Source organism: Metarhizium brunneum, chromosome 7 (assembly GCF_013426205.1).
Source record: "Metarhizium brunneum chromosome 7, complete sequence".
NCBI lineage: Eukaryota > Fungi > Ascomycota > Sordariomycetes > Hypocreales > Clavicipitaceae > Metarhizium > Metarhizium brunneum.
Window position 1 is genome coordinate 56654 of NC_089428.1, and position 14460 is coordinate 71113.

General features: G+C 29.9%; 1 protein-coding gene across 1 annotated transcript; it reads right to left on the minus strand.

Moving 5' to 3' along the window:
- Positions 1–716: 716 nt before the first annotated feature.
- Tf2-12_15 (Transposon Tf2-12 polyprotein) lies at positions 717–6922 on the minus strand (the record flags this gene model as incomplete). Its single annotated transcript, XM_066131691.1, has 2 exons — positions 717–4367; positions 5000–6922. The coding sequence occupies 2 exons, from the start codon at positions 6920–6922 to the stop codon at positions 717–719; spliced, it is 5574 nt and encodes a 1857-aa protein (XP_065987835.1).
- Positions 6923–14460: the final 7538 nt, after the last annotated feature.

Sequence of the window (14460 nt, forward strand, 5' to 3'; positions counted from 1 at the left end):
TCCATGCAGCCGGCCCAACCTGCAGCCTACGTGCTGGGTCGTAACACGATGTCCCCTCTCCCATGGTCTTGTCCTCAAGACCTAGGCCTTGTTTCATAAGTAGTTCCTCTGCCCTTTTCTTTTCGTTGGTAAGTTCCTCTTTCTTTTCATCCTTTGTGATGTCCTTCTGACGCCATGTCCAGTCGTACCGTCGTTCCTCGTACCCGAAAGCGAAAAGATCCCTCGTTGAAGGCTCCTTCTACCTTACGGAACGATCGCTTGGCTGATTCCATTGAATCGTTTGGTTACGACGTCATGCCGTGTTCCTTTTGTTCCGCCCGTGGTCTTCGTTGCAAGATGATTGAGCGTTCCTCCAAGTGCGGGGAATGCGTGCGGCGGGGGCGTTCCTGTGATGCTTCTGGTGTCGCGATTAGCTCGCGTAGGTGTCCTTTTTGTGTGTCACTGTTTTTTGCTAATGAGTGTCCTTGTAGTTGGTCGCATTATTTCCGAATCGAAACGTTTGGATCAGGAGGAAGAGAGAGCGGAAGAGCAAATGCTCAAGGCTCAGGCTGAGTTGAATGAAGCGCTGGCCCGTCTAGCGCGACTGCGCCGCCAAAAGCGGCAGTTGGTTACCAAGGGTCAACAAATGACTCGCTTGGGTCTGCAATCGCTGGATGAGTTGGAGGAGGAGGAGCGTCGCGAATCCGAGGCTGTTATCGATGCGCAATCTCTAGGCGCTATTGACGTGTTGGATTGGAACGCTGTGTTTGGGGATGCCTTGTTGAATGCTGCTGGTGATACTGCCGTAATAGGTGCTGGCAATTCTTCAGGTGCTCCGTAGGTTCCCATGTGTTTTCCTCGTCTCCATAGCTTTTCCATTTAATGAGATATTGGCGTGTTTTGTTTCTTGTCCTCATGTCTAAGATCCGTTCTACTTCATATTCCGTTTCGTTCATGACTTCGATGTCTTCTTCTGCTGGTGCATTGTTTGGTGCTTTCTCAAGAAGTGAAATGTGTACTATAGGATGATTCCTCATAGTCTTTGGTAATGAAAGTTCGTAGTTGTTTGTCGATATTCTTTTCTTGATAGCGAATGGTCCTAATTTTTTGTAGTCCAATTTGTCGCTTGGTCGCGTTGTTTTGATGTTTCGTCGGAGTAGGTAGACCATGTCTCCCTCCCCAAAGATTGGTCCCTTCGATCTTTTACGATTATGGTATTGTGCCATTCTGTTTCGTACGAATTCCAATTCGTGTCGCATTTCTTCGTGCAATCTCTTCAGTTCATCTGCTTGCAGCATCGCTCGTTCTGCTTGCGGTCCTTCGCGCTGTGTTCGAAATACTTCGGGATTAAATCCGTAATTGGCGTAGGCTGGTGTTTGCTTTGTCGATTCTGATATCGAGCTATTGTAAGCCAATTGCGCTGTAGGTAACCATTTAACCCAATCGTCCTGTTGATGATTGATGTAACATCGTAGATACTGTTCAAGCGTCTGGTTCAATCTTTCCGTCTGTCCATCTGTCTGTGGATGGTATGCGGTGCTTAACTTGTGATTCGTTCCAAGTTGTGCCATAAGTGCTTGCCAAAACTTAGAAGTAAATGTACTTCCTCTGTCCGATATGATTTCTTCTGGCAGTCCATGGTTACTTGCTATTGTTCGTAAGAACACATATGCAAGTTCTTCTGCATTGCTTGCTTCTCTGTACGGTAAAAAGTATCCGTATTTTGTGAGTCTATCCGTGACCACGAATATGCTGTCATATTCCACGTTGGTCATTGGTTCTTTTGACATTGGTAGCTTCGTAATATGATCGAAAGCTATCGATTCCCATGGTCGTGTTGGTACTGGTAATGGTTGCAGTTCTCCGTATGGCTTATGTCGTGAAGCCTTACTTTTTCCGCATTGTATGCATTCGTTGACAACCTTTTCGACCATTTTCTTGATTCCTGAGAAATCGTATTGTCGTCGTATCTTATCCAGTGTCTTGCGGATTCCTTGATGTCCGTAGACTGGATGTTCATGCATTTCTTTGATGCATTCTTCTTGTAATTCTGGTGGTATCCAGATTTTCTCTCCATACATTGGTACTCCTCCTGGGTGGCATGTGCATCCCGTCGGTACGTCCCCAATGTGTTGTATATTGTCTGTTGCCCATTGGTGTATTTTGCCGTATACTGGGTCTTCTTTCTGTACTTTCAATATGGCATTCAGTTGTTTCTGCTGGAAATTGCCATTTTTATTGATCTCAAGGAGTGGTCCTGTTGCTGTAGGTACTCCTGTATCGTAGTCGCTTCTTCGACTTAGAGCGTCTGCTCGTCCGTTCTCGGATCCTTTTCGATGGATGATTTCGTAGTCGAATTCTGAAAGATATTCGGCCCATCGAATTTGTCGTCCATTCAATTGTTGCGTCGTCGCAAAATGAGAGATGTTCTTATGATCGGTATACACCTTAACTTTGTGTTTGCTTCCCATGAGATAGTGTCTAAATTCCTTGAAAGCATTGATGATTGCTAGGAATTCTTTGTCGTAGATGGGGTAGTTGAGTTCTGCTCCATGAAGTTTCTTCGAGTAGAACGCAATAGGGTGTAGTTTTCCGTCATCGTCTCTTTGTCCAACTTGTGCTCCTAGAGCAAAGTCTGATGAGTCGGTTTCTAGTTCCGTTTCTTTTTCTGGGTCGAAGGTTCTCAAAACAGGTTCGGATGTGATGAGTTCTTTGATCTTGTCAAAGGCACATTGCGCCTCATCGTTCCAATTCCACTGCTTATCCTTCTTGGTGAGTTCATCCAAGGGTGCTGCGATTTCGCCGTAGCTCTTGATGAATCTCCTGTAATAGTTCGCAAAGCCTCTAAAGCTTTGTATGTCCTTGACATTCTTCGGTGTTGGCCAGTTCCTTACTGCCTCAATCTTTGTCTTTTCCATTCGTATCTCGTTTGGTCGTATCGTGTGTCCTAGGAAGTCTACTTCCTGGGTATGGAATTTGCTTTTTGCTGGTTCCACTAGTAACTTCGCGTCTTGTAGCGCTTGTAGTACCTTGTGTACATGTCTTTTGTGGTCTTCCAGGGTTTTTGAGAAGATCAGTATATCGTCCAGATACACTACCACAAAATTGTCCAAATATTTTCGTAGTACGCTGTTGATCATTCGTTGGAATGTCGCTGGTGCGTTGGTAAGCCCGAATGGCATTACCAGGTATTCGAATAGTCCGAACTTCGTTCTAAAGGCTGTCTTCCATTCATGGCCTTTCTTTATTCGAATCAAATTGTATGCTCCCTTCAGGTCCAAAGCGGTGAACCAATTCATTCCGTGCAATCGGTCCCGTAGTTCCGATATTAGTGGCAACGGTGTTCGATCCTTCATGGTAATCGCGTTCAATCGCCGATAGTCCACTACTAACCGCAGTTTCCCGTTTTTCTTTGGAACAAACATAACTGGGTATCCAGCTTCTGATGTGGATGCTCTGATGTAGCCTTTCGCTAACATCTCGTCGATGTACTCCCGTAGTGTTTCGAGTTCTCTTGCGTTTAAGTTGTAAATCTTATGGAATGTTGTCGACTTTCCGTCTATCAATTCAATCTGATGATCCCATTGGCTGTGTTCTGGTAATCCGGTTTCTAATTCTTCTGCGAATAATTTTTCGTATTTCCGGTATTCCTTAGGGATATTCTTGAGTCTTTCTTCTTTCGTTATTGGGCTTTTGTCGTCTTTATCGTTCTCGTTCCTCTTTTCTCCTTCGAGTTTCTTGTTTGTGTTCGCGAGGTCTTTCCTTAAGGTGGCAATAACCTTTCGGATCTTGGCTTTTGTCTTCTTGTTGCTTATTGTTGTTCGTATCCCGGTTTGTAGCGCCGTCGAGGTCGTTACGGTGGATCCAATTGTTTTGACTGCTTTTCTGCCGCTTGTTTGTTGTCGTTGGTCCTTGGATAACTTGCTTGAAGGTTCTTTTTCTTCAGAACTCTGTTCATGAGCTAAGTTATGACGAAATTTCGTTCTTTCTTCCGAATTCTGCTGATTCTGTTGGCCTGAAGTCTCGTTCCACTTCAGTTGGCCTGTCCTCCAGTTGATCAGTGGGTTACTCTCCCATAACCATGGGTACCCTAACACTAGGTCGTGTTCCGATACGTCCATAACATCGAGTTGAATCACTTCTGAATGACTTTGAATCTGTACTTCGAGATGATCAGTCTCTTGGTTAATGATTCCGTCATTATAGGCAAAAAGTTTTCCTTCGATATCAGTTAACTCGTATGGTGCCTCTTTGTGTTTCCACGGTAGTTGGTAACGATTCACAACTCTGGGTGAGATATAGTTGCCCATCGCGCCACTGTCCACAAGTATGCGAACGCGATGTCCCATGACTTCGGCGTCTAATACCATTTTGTCGCTTCGTCCGTTCTGGGTTGCGTTGAGGGTCATTAGCGTCTTTCTTTTCATGCCAGCCTGTAGCCCTTTTACAGATGGCGTGCCTCGTTTTTTGAGTTTTCCGGAATAGATTCTTCTGCGATTTGTCGTTTCATTTCTTGGTACCATTCTGTAGGTCCAGTTCCGTTTTGCGGGTGCTTGAAGCAAAACCCATCGTCAAACATTTGACATAGGCGATTGTAAATTTGGTTTTTCATTTCTCCGTGTTTTTCGCATCTTGGGTTGTCGCAGTTTACCGCATATTTCCTGTTGCATCTGGGGTTGAACTTCTGTTCGTTGTACCACTTATCCAACTGTTGTTCACTGTGGTATGTTGATTCTGTGGTTCCCCTGGGGTCTTTCTGTTCGAGTATGTCTAATGCTCGCTGTGTCCGTTTGTATGCTGCTGGTGTTCCACATTGCCACTTGTGCCATTCCCTGGCCTTATCTACCATATGTTCTGAACAATTAGGTAGTGGGCATACCATGTGGTCTTTTGTTTCACATCGAGGTGACTTGAGTAGTAACTCCCTTCTGTGTGTTGGGATTTTTCCCTCATACACATACTGATGCCACTGCCTGTTCTTCGTATGTACATGTAACTGGCATGTGTCTGATTCACATACGTCCGTAGGATCTGTATGAGCTCGGCATTTGATGGGTGTGTTTGAATCGGGTTCCAAGATCATCGTTTGATCGTTATTGATTATCTTCACTCTCCATTCTAGGAGTTCCCATCTGAAGTATGGTGCTTTGATCGGATATCCTTTCATCCTGATCGGAAACGCATCCAATCGTGCCTTGGTTTGAAAGTGTGCCTGGCACATTGCAAACGCGCATGATGCCCATGCTAAACGTGTATGTTCCGCGTGTCTTGGTGAGAGTCTAGGATCGTCTTCCTTCTCTCCTTCCGGAAACCATAGTGTCTGGTTTTCCATTGCCGTGGTGGTGTCCACTGCTAGAATAGGAATTGCGAAATGTTTTCCTGTTGGTGCGGGGAAATATCGCTGTACAGCTTGTTCTTGTGTGGCTGTCAGCCTTGCAGGCGTTTCTTCCTCGCTTCGTTCGTCTTCGGACGCTTCTGGAGTATCTAGGATTGCGTTGTCGTCATCGACGCTCATTTCCCTTACTCTATCTTCCGGTTCGTCGAAGGTGGTGAGGATTTGTGCGTCTTGCTCCTCCCTATATTGTTGTTCCCTTCGATTCTTCCTTGCTTCTGCTTGTTGTCGCACCCAATCGAGAATTTCTTGGTGCGAGTCTTCGTCCAAATATTCTGGCGATTTTGGTTCATGGAGTTCCTTTCGTCCCGTCATTGCAAGCGTTCTCTTTTCCATTGATTGTTCGTCCAGGTCTTCTTGTACCAGTTGTTTGGCTACTTGCAGTCCGTTTCCTATGAAGTTCATAATTTTCTTCTTTGGTTTTCTTGGTTCTTTTGGAAACCATCCTCTTTCTTGTTTGCTGCTCATGTGAACGTAGCAGTTGTCGTCATAGCAGAAGGTCCAGTTGAGGTTCTTATGTTCCACCTCTGATTCGGTAACTTCGATTTTCTGTTGGTTAGTAGAATTGAGTTGTTTCTTACCTCCTTCTGGTACTGGCTTCCATTCTTTCCTGGGTTTCTTGCATTTATTGGCGAAATGTCCTGGTTTTCCGCAGTTGTAGCATTTCTTTTCCTTTTTGTCGTCTTTCTTGGTAGCGTCAAGCTCCATTCGTCCAGGGTTAAGAGTGTGACCATAGGCAATAGGTTCGTCACGCTTTCTGCGTTGATTGGCTTGGTAACTCTTCCCTTTGGCAGGGCTCCAGGTTCCTTTACCCTGTTTCTTCTGTATGCGTCGCTGATACTGTCTGTCGTCGATTCGTACCGCCATAGCGATGTAGTCCGATAAGTTGTCTGGTCTGTTCTCCCTGTAGAGTTCATCTTTGACTTCTTCCTTAAGTCCTTTATAGAAAGCTGACATAAGAGGTTCGTCCTCCCAGTCAAGCTGAGATGCAAGTTGTCTGAAGCGAGCGGCATAATCGGATGCCGATCCCTTCTGCTTGAGCCCGTCGATGTAGTACTCAGCAGCCCTAGCTTCGTCAACTGTTCCAAAGGCCTTTTTGATAGCTTTTTCGAATTCATCGTAACTTTCGAAAATGGTGTTGGTTTCTTCTTCGCGGTCGTCTTTTTCTTTGTTAAGGTAGTCCCTCATAATGGGTTCAAACCATGCGAGTGCCACTCCCGTCATACACCCTCCTGCGTGCAGTACCTTGGCAGAGGATTCTTCCATTTTGGTCGGGAATTGTCGGTGGTAAGCCCTGAGTTGAGTGAGGAATCCTTGAAGCGCACCCGGGGATCCGTCGTACGGTCCTGGTGCCCTGGGTCTAAGGATTTCTCCCAAGTCCTTTTTAATTGTGGCCGCAGTCGTGGCTTGTTCCTGCCGTTCTTCTTCCATCTGTTGGACCCGTTCCCGAAGGCGTATGATCTCAGCAAGCATGTCGTGAGCAGAGATGGTGGTTGGTCCCTCTCGGGTTTCATTGGATCCAGATGCGGTGGTAGTCTCGCGTGGTGCCATGTTGACAGTTATCAGGTATTGCTCAGAGTGACGCGGTAGTAGTCTGAACAAGAGCTTTCAACGTGTAACGGCTAAGGTTCCCAAGGGATAAACTAGTCGTAGTTTATGTTGGCAGAGCCACTAGGGCAGTCAATCTGAGCAGTTGGGTGTTACGTTGGTAATAGGTCGTAGACCGTAACCAAGTGATCAGAGTCAAAGAGTTGTAAGCGAGGCTTATTCAATGTAATGATCTGTGTTGAAAGCTAAGGAGCTAGAGGCTATCTATGAAGCGAATTTGGGGGTCCCTATATACTACGGTTGCTAGTTATCGCGGAGGTGAGCATCCTCGATGCTCACTTCCAAACACTGGTGAGCGTTGTGCATGCTCACTTATAATAACTGAGCGTCCTTCCCATTGGTCCTGTCGTGCCGACCAATGTTCCGTGGCCCGTCATGCCTGTGCCGCCCGGCGGCTCCATGCAGCCGGCCCAACCTGCAGCCTACGTGCTGGGTCGTAACATTAGCCTAAAATCTTATTTTACTTTAATTAGCCTATCCTCTAGTTAATTAGTAGATTACTCTCTTATAACTATAAGTACCCTAATACTAGGTTATATTCTAATATATTTATAATATTAAGTTAAATTACTTCTAAATAACCTTAAATCTATACTTTAAGATAATTAATCTCTTAGTTAATAATTCTATTATTATAAGTAAAAAGTTTTCCTTTAATATTAATTAACTTATATAATACCTTTTTATATTTCCATAGTAATTAATAATAATTTATAACTTTAAGTAAAATATAATTACTTATTATACTATTATTTATAAGTATATAAATATAATATCTTATAACTTTAGCGTTTAATACTATCTTATTACTTTATTTATTCTAGGTTATATTAAGGGTTATTAGTATCTTTCTTTTTATACCAGCTTATAGCCTTTTTATAAATAATATACCTTATTTTTTAAGTTTTTTAGAATAAATTCTTTTATAATTTATTATTTTATTTCTTAGTATTATTTTATAAGTCTAGTTTTATTTTATAGGTACTTAAAGTAAAACCTATTATTAAATATTTAATATAAGTAATTATAAATTTAGTTTTTTATTTTTTTATATTTTTTATATTTTAGGTTATTATAATTTATTATATATTTCTTATTATATCTAGGGTTAAACTTTTATTTATTATATTATTTATTTAATTATTATTTATTATAATATATTAATTTTATAATTCCCTTAGGATCTTTTTATTTAAGTATATCTAATACTTATTATATTTATTTATATATTACTAATATTTTATATTACTACTTATACTACTTTTTAGCCTTATTTATTATATATTTTAAGTAATTTAATAATAGGTATATTATATAGTCTTTTATTTTATATTAAGGTAACTTAAGTAATAACTTTCTTTTATATATTAGGATTTTTCTCTTATATATATACTAATACTATTACTTATTCTTTATATATATATATAACTAATATATATCTAATTTATATACGTTTATAGGATTTATATAAGCTTAATATTTAATAAGTATATTTAAATTAGGTTTTAAAATTATTATTTAATTATTATTAATTATTTTTATTTTTTATTTTAAAAGTTCTTATTTAAAGTATAATACTTTAATTAAATATCCTTTTATCTTAATTAAAAATATATCTAATTATACTTTAGTTTAAAAGTATACTTAATATATTATAAATATATATAATACCTATATTAAATATATATATTCTAAGTATCTTAGTAAAAGCTTAGAATTATTTTCCTTTTCTTCTTTTAAAAACTATAATATTTAATTTTTTATTATTATAATAGTATTTATTATTAAAATAAGAATTATAAAATATTTTCTTATTAATATAAGGAAATATTATTATATAGCTTATTCTTATATAATTATTAGCCTTATAAGTGTTTTTTCTTTACTTTATTTATTTTTAAATACTTCTAGAGTATCTAAGATTATATTATTATTATTAATACTTATTTCCCTTATTTTATTTTTTAATTTATTAAAGGTAATAAAAATTTATATATTTTACTTCTCCTTATATTATTATTCCCTTTAAATCTTTTTTACTTTTACTTATTATTATACCTAATTAAGAATTTCTTAGTATAAGTTTTTATTTAAATATTTTAGCGATTTTAGTTTATAAAGTTCCTTTTATCTTATTATTATAAGCGTTTTTTTTTTATTAATTATTTATTTAGGTTTTCTTATATTAATTATTTAGCTACTTATAGTCTATTTCTTATAAAGTTTATAATTTTTTTTTTTAGTTTTCTTAGTTTTTTTAGAAATTATCCTCTTTCTTATTTATTACTTATATAAATATAATAATTATTATTATAATAAAAGGTCTAGTTAAGGTTTTTATATTTCACCTTTAATTTAATAACTTTAATTTTTTATTAATTAATAAAATTAAGTTATTTCTTATCTCCTTTTAGTACTAGCTTTTATTTTTTCTTAGGTTTCTTATATTTATTAGTAAAATATCTTAGTTTTTTATAATTATAATATTTTTTTTCCTTTTTATTATTTTTCTTAGTAATATTAAGCTTTATTTATCTAGGGTTAAAAATATAACTATAAGTAATAGGTTTATTATACTTTTTATATTAATTAGCTTAATAACTTTTCCCTTTAATAAGGCTTTAGGTTTCTTTACCTTATTTTTTTTATATATATTATTAATATTATTTATTATTAATTTGTATTATTATAATAATATAATCTAATAAGTTATTTAATTTATTCTCTTTATAAAGTTTATTTTTAACTTCTTCCTTAAGCCCTTTATAAAAAACTAATATAAAAGGTTTATCCTCCTAGTTAAGCTAAGATATAAGTTATTTAAAGTAAGCAATATAATTAGATATTAATCCCTTTTACTTAAGCCTATTAATATAATACTTAATAGCTCTAGCTTTATTAATTATTTTAAAGGCCTTTTTAATAGCTTTTTTAAACTTATTATAACTTTTAAAAATAATATTAATTTCTTCTTTATAATTATCTTTTTTTTTATTAAGATAATCCCTTATAATAAGTTTAAATTATATAAGTATTACTTTTATTATATATTTTCTTATATATAATACCTTAATAAAAGATTCTTTTATTTTAATTAAGAATTATTAATAATAAGCTTTAAGTTAAGTAAGGAATCCTTAAAGTATACCTAAAAATCCATTATATAATTCTAGTATTCTAGGTCTAAAAATTTCTTTTAAGTCCTTTTTAATTATAATTATAATTATAGCTTATTCTTATTATTCTTTTTTTATTTATTAGACCTATTCCTAAAAGTATATAATCTTAGTAAGTATATTATAAGTAAAAATAATTATTAATTTTTCTTAGGTTTTATTTAATTTAAATATAATAATAGTCTTATATAATATTATATTAATAGTTATTAGGTATTACTTAGAGTAATATAATAATAGTCTAAATAAGAGCTTTTAACGTATAATAATTAAGGTTTTTAAGAGATAAACTAATTATAATTTATATTAGTAAAGCTATTAAGGCAGTTAATCTAAGTAATTAGGTGTTATATTAATAATAAGTTATAAATTATAACTAAGTAATCAGAGTTAAAAAGTTATAAGTAAAGCTTATTTAATATAATAATTATTATTAAAAGCTAAGAAGTTAAAGTTTATTTATAAAGTAAAATTAAGGGTTCTTATATATTATGATTATTAGTTATTATAAAGGTAAGTATTCTTAATACTTACTTTTAAATACTAGTAAGTATTATATATACTTACTTATAATAACTAAGTATTCTTCCTATTAATCTTATTATATTAACTAATATTCTATAGCCTGTTATGCTTATACCGCCTAGCGGCTCTATGCAGCCGGCCTAACTTGCAGCCTACGTGCTGGGTCGTAATAACTTTAAATAAAAACTCTTAAAATAAAAAATAAAAATAATTAATAATAATTAAATAATAATTTTAAAACCTAATTTATATATACCTATTAAATACTAAGCTTATATAAATCCTATAAATATATATAAATCAAATATATACTAGTTATATATATATATAAAAAATAAGTAATAATATTAATATATATATAAAAAAAATTTTTAATATATAAAAAAAAATTATTACTTAAATTACCTTAATATAAAATAAAAAACTATATAATATACTTATTATTAAATTACTTAAAATATATAATAAATAAAGCTAAAAAATAGTATAAGTAATAATATAAAATACTAGTAATATATAAATAAATATAATAAGTATTAGATATACTTAAATAAAAAAATCCTAAGAAAATTATAAAATTAATATATTATAATAAATAAAAGCTAAATAAGTAATATTATAAATAAAAATTTAACCCTAAATATAATAAAAAATATATAATAAATTATAATAACTTAAAATATAAAAAGTATAAAAAAATAAAAAACTAAATTTATAATTATTTATATTAAATATTTAATAATAGGTTTTACTTTAAGTACTTATAAAATAAAACTAGACTTATAAAATAATACTAAGAAATAAAATAATAAATCGCAGAAAAATCTATTCTAAAAAACTTAAAAAATAAAGTATATTATTTATAAAAAAGCTATAAGCTAGTATAAAAAGAAAAATATTAATAACCTTTAATATAATTTAAAATAAATAAAGTAATAAAATAATATTAAATACTAAAGTTATAAAATATCATGTTTATATACTTATAAATAATAATATAATAAGTAATTATATTTTACTTAAAGTTATTAATTATTATTAATTATTATAAAAATATAAAAAAATATTATATAAGTTAATTAATATTAAAGAAAAACTTTTTACTTATAATAATAGAATTATTAATTAAAAAATTAATTATCTTAAAGTATAAATTTAAGATTATTTAAAAGTAATTTAACTTAATATTATAAATATATTAAAATATAACCTAGTATTAAAGTACTTATAATTATAAAAAAATAACCTACTAATTAACTAAAAAATAAGCTAATTAAAGTAAAATAAGACTTTAAGCTAATAAAATCAATAAAATTTAAAAAAAAAACGAAATTTTATTATAACTTAGCTTATAAATAAAGTTCTAAAAAAAAGAAACCTTTAAGTAAATTATCTAAGAACTAATAATAATAAATAAATAATATAAAAATAATAAGTATAAAAGAAAAAATAATTAGATTTATTATAATAACCTTAATAATACTATAAACCAGAATATAAATAATAATAAGTAATAAAAAGATAAAAGCTAAAATCTAAAAGGTTATTATTACTTTAAGAAAAAACCTTATAAATATAAATAAAAAACTTAAAGAAAAAAAGAAAAATAAGAATAATAAAAATAATAAAAGCCTAATAATAAAAGAAAAAAAACTTAAAAATATCTCTAAGAAATACTAAAAATATAAAAAATTATTTATAAAAGAATTAAAAACCAAATTACTTAAATATAATTAATAAAATTATAAAATTAAATTAATAAATAAAAAGTTAATAATATTTTATAAGATTTATAACTTAAATATAAAAGAACTTAAAATATTATAAAAATATATTAATAAGATATTAATAAAAGGTTATATTAAAGTATTAATATTAAAAGCTAAATACCTAGTTATATTTATTCTAAAGAAAAACAAAAAATTATAATTAATAATAGATTATTAGTAATTAAACACGATTATTATAAAAAATAAAATACTATTATTATTAATATTAGAACTATAAAACTAATTATATAATATAAATTAGTTTACTATAATAAACCTAAAAAGAGTATATAACTTAATTTAAATAAAAAAGGGTTATAAATAAATAATAGCCTTTAGAATAAAATTCGGATTATTTAAATACTTAGTAATACTAATAAGGCTTATTAATATACTAATAATATTCTAAAAAATAATTAATAATATACTATAAAATTATTTCAATAATATTATAATAATATATTTTAATAATATATTAATCTTCTTAAAAACCCTAAAAAACTATAAAAAATATATATATATAATACTAAAAACGCTATAAAATACTAAATTATTACTTAAACTAATAAAATATAAGTTTTATATATAAGAAGTAAACTTTTTAAAATATATAATATAATTAAATAAAATATAAATAAAAAAAATAAAAATTAAAATAATAAAAAACTAGCTAATATTAAAAAATATTAAGAATATATAAAGCTTTAAAAGCTTTATAAATTACTATAAAAAATTTATTAAAAGCTATAATAAAATTATAATACTTTTAAATAAACTTACTAAGAAAAATAAATAATAAAATTAAAATAATAAGGCATAATATACCTTTAATAAGATTAAAAAACTTATTATATTTAAACTTATTTTAAAAACTTTTAACTTAAAAAAAAATAGAATTAAAAACTAATTTATTAGATTTTACTTTAAGAATATAAGTTAAATAAAAAAATAATAATAAAAAACTATATTTTATTATATTTTACTTAAAAAAACTTTATAAAATAAAACTTAATTACCTTATTTATAATAAAGAATTCTTAGTAATTATTAATACTTTTAAGAAATTTAAATATTACCTTATAGGAAGTAAATATAAAGTTAAGATATATACTAATTATAAAAATATCTTTTACTTTATAATAATATAATAATTAAATAAATAATAAATTTAATAAGCTAAATATCTTTTAGAATTTAACTATAAAATTATTTATTAAAAAAAATCTAAAAATAAATAAGTAAACGCTTTAAATTAAAAAAGTAATTATAATATAAAAGTACTTATAATAATAAAATAACTCCTTAAAATTAATATAAATAATAATTTTTAGTAAAAATAACTAAATATTATACTAAAAGTATAAAATAAAAACCTAGTATATAAGAAAATCTAATAATAAGTAAAAGAAAAGGTTAGGTTTATAAACACGCTAAAAAAATATCTTATAAAACCTAGAATTATCCTAAAGTACTATAAAAAAACCTAAATACCTTTAGAGTTATAAGAAGAATATATTAAAGAAATATATAAATATTTAGTTTATAAATATTAAGAAATCTATAAAATACTAAATAAAATATAATAATAATATAATTTCTTAGAAATTAAGAAAATAATTAAAAAGGTTATTAATAAATATATATAATATAAAAAAAGTAAGGCTTTATAATATAAGCTATATAAAAAATTATAACTATTACTAGTATTAATATAATTATAAGAATTAATAGCTTTTAATTATATTATAAAGCTATTAATATTAAAAGAACTAATAACTAATATAAAATATAATAATATATTTATAGTTATAAATAAACTTATAAAGTATAAATACTTTTTATTATATAAAAAAATAAGTAATATAAAAAAACTTATATATATATTTTTATAAATAATAATAAGTAATTATAAGTTATTAAAAGAAATTATATTAAATAAAAAAAGTATATTTACCTTTAAATTTTAATAAGTACTTATAATATAACTTAAAATAAATTATAAGTTAAGTAC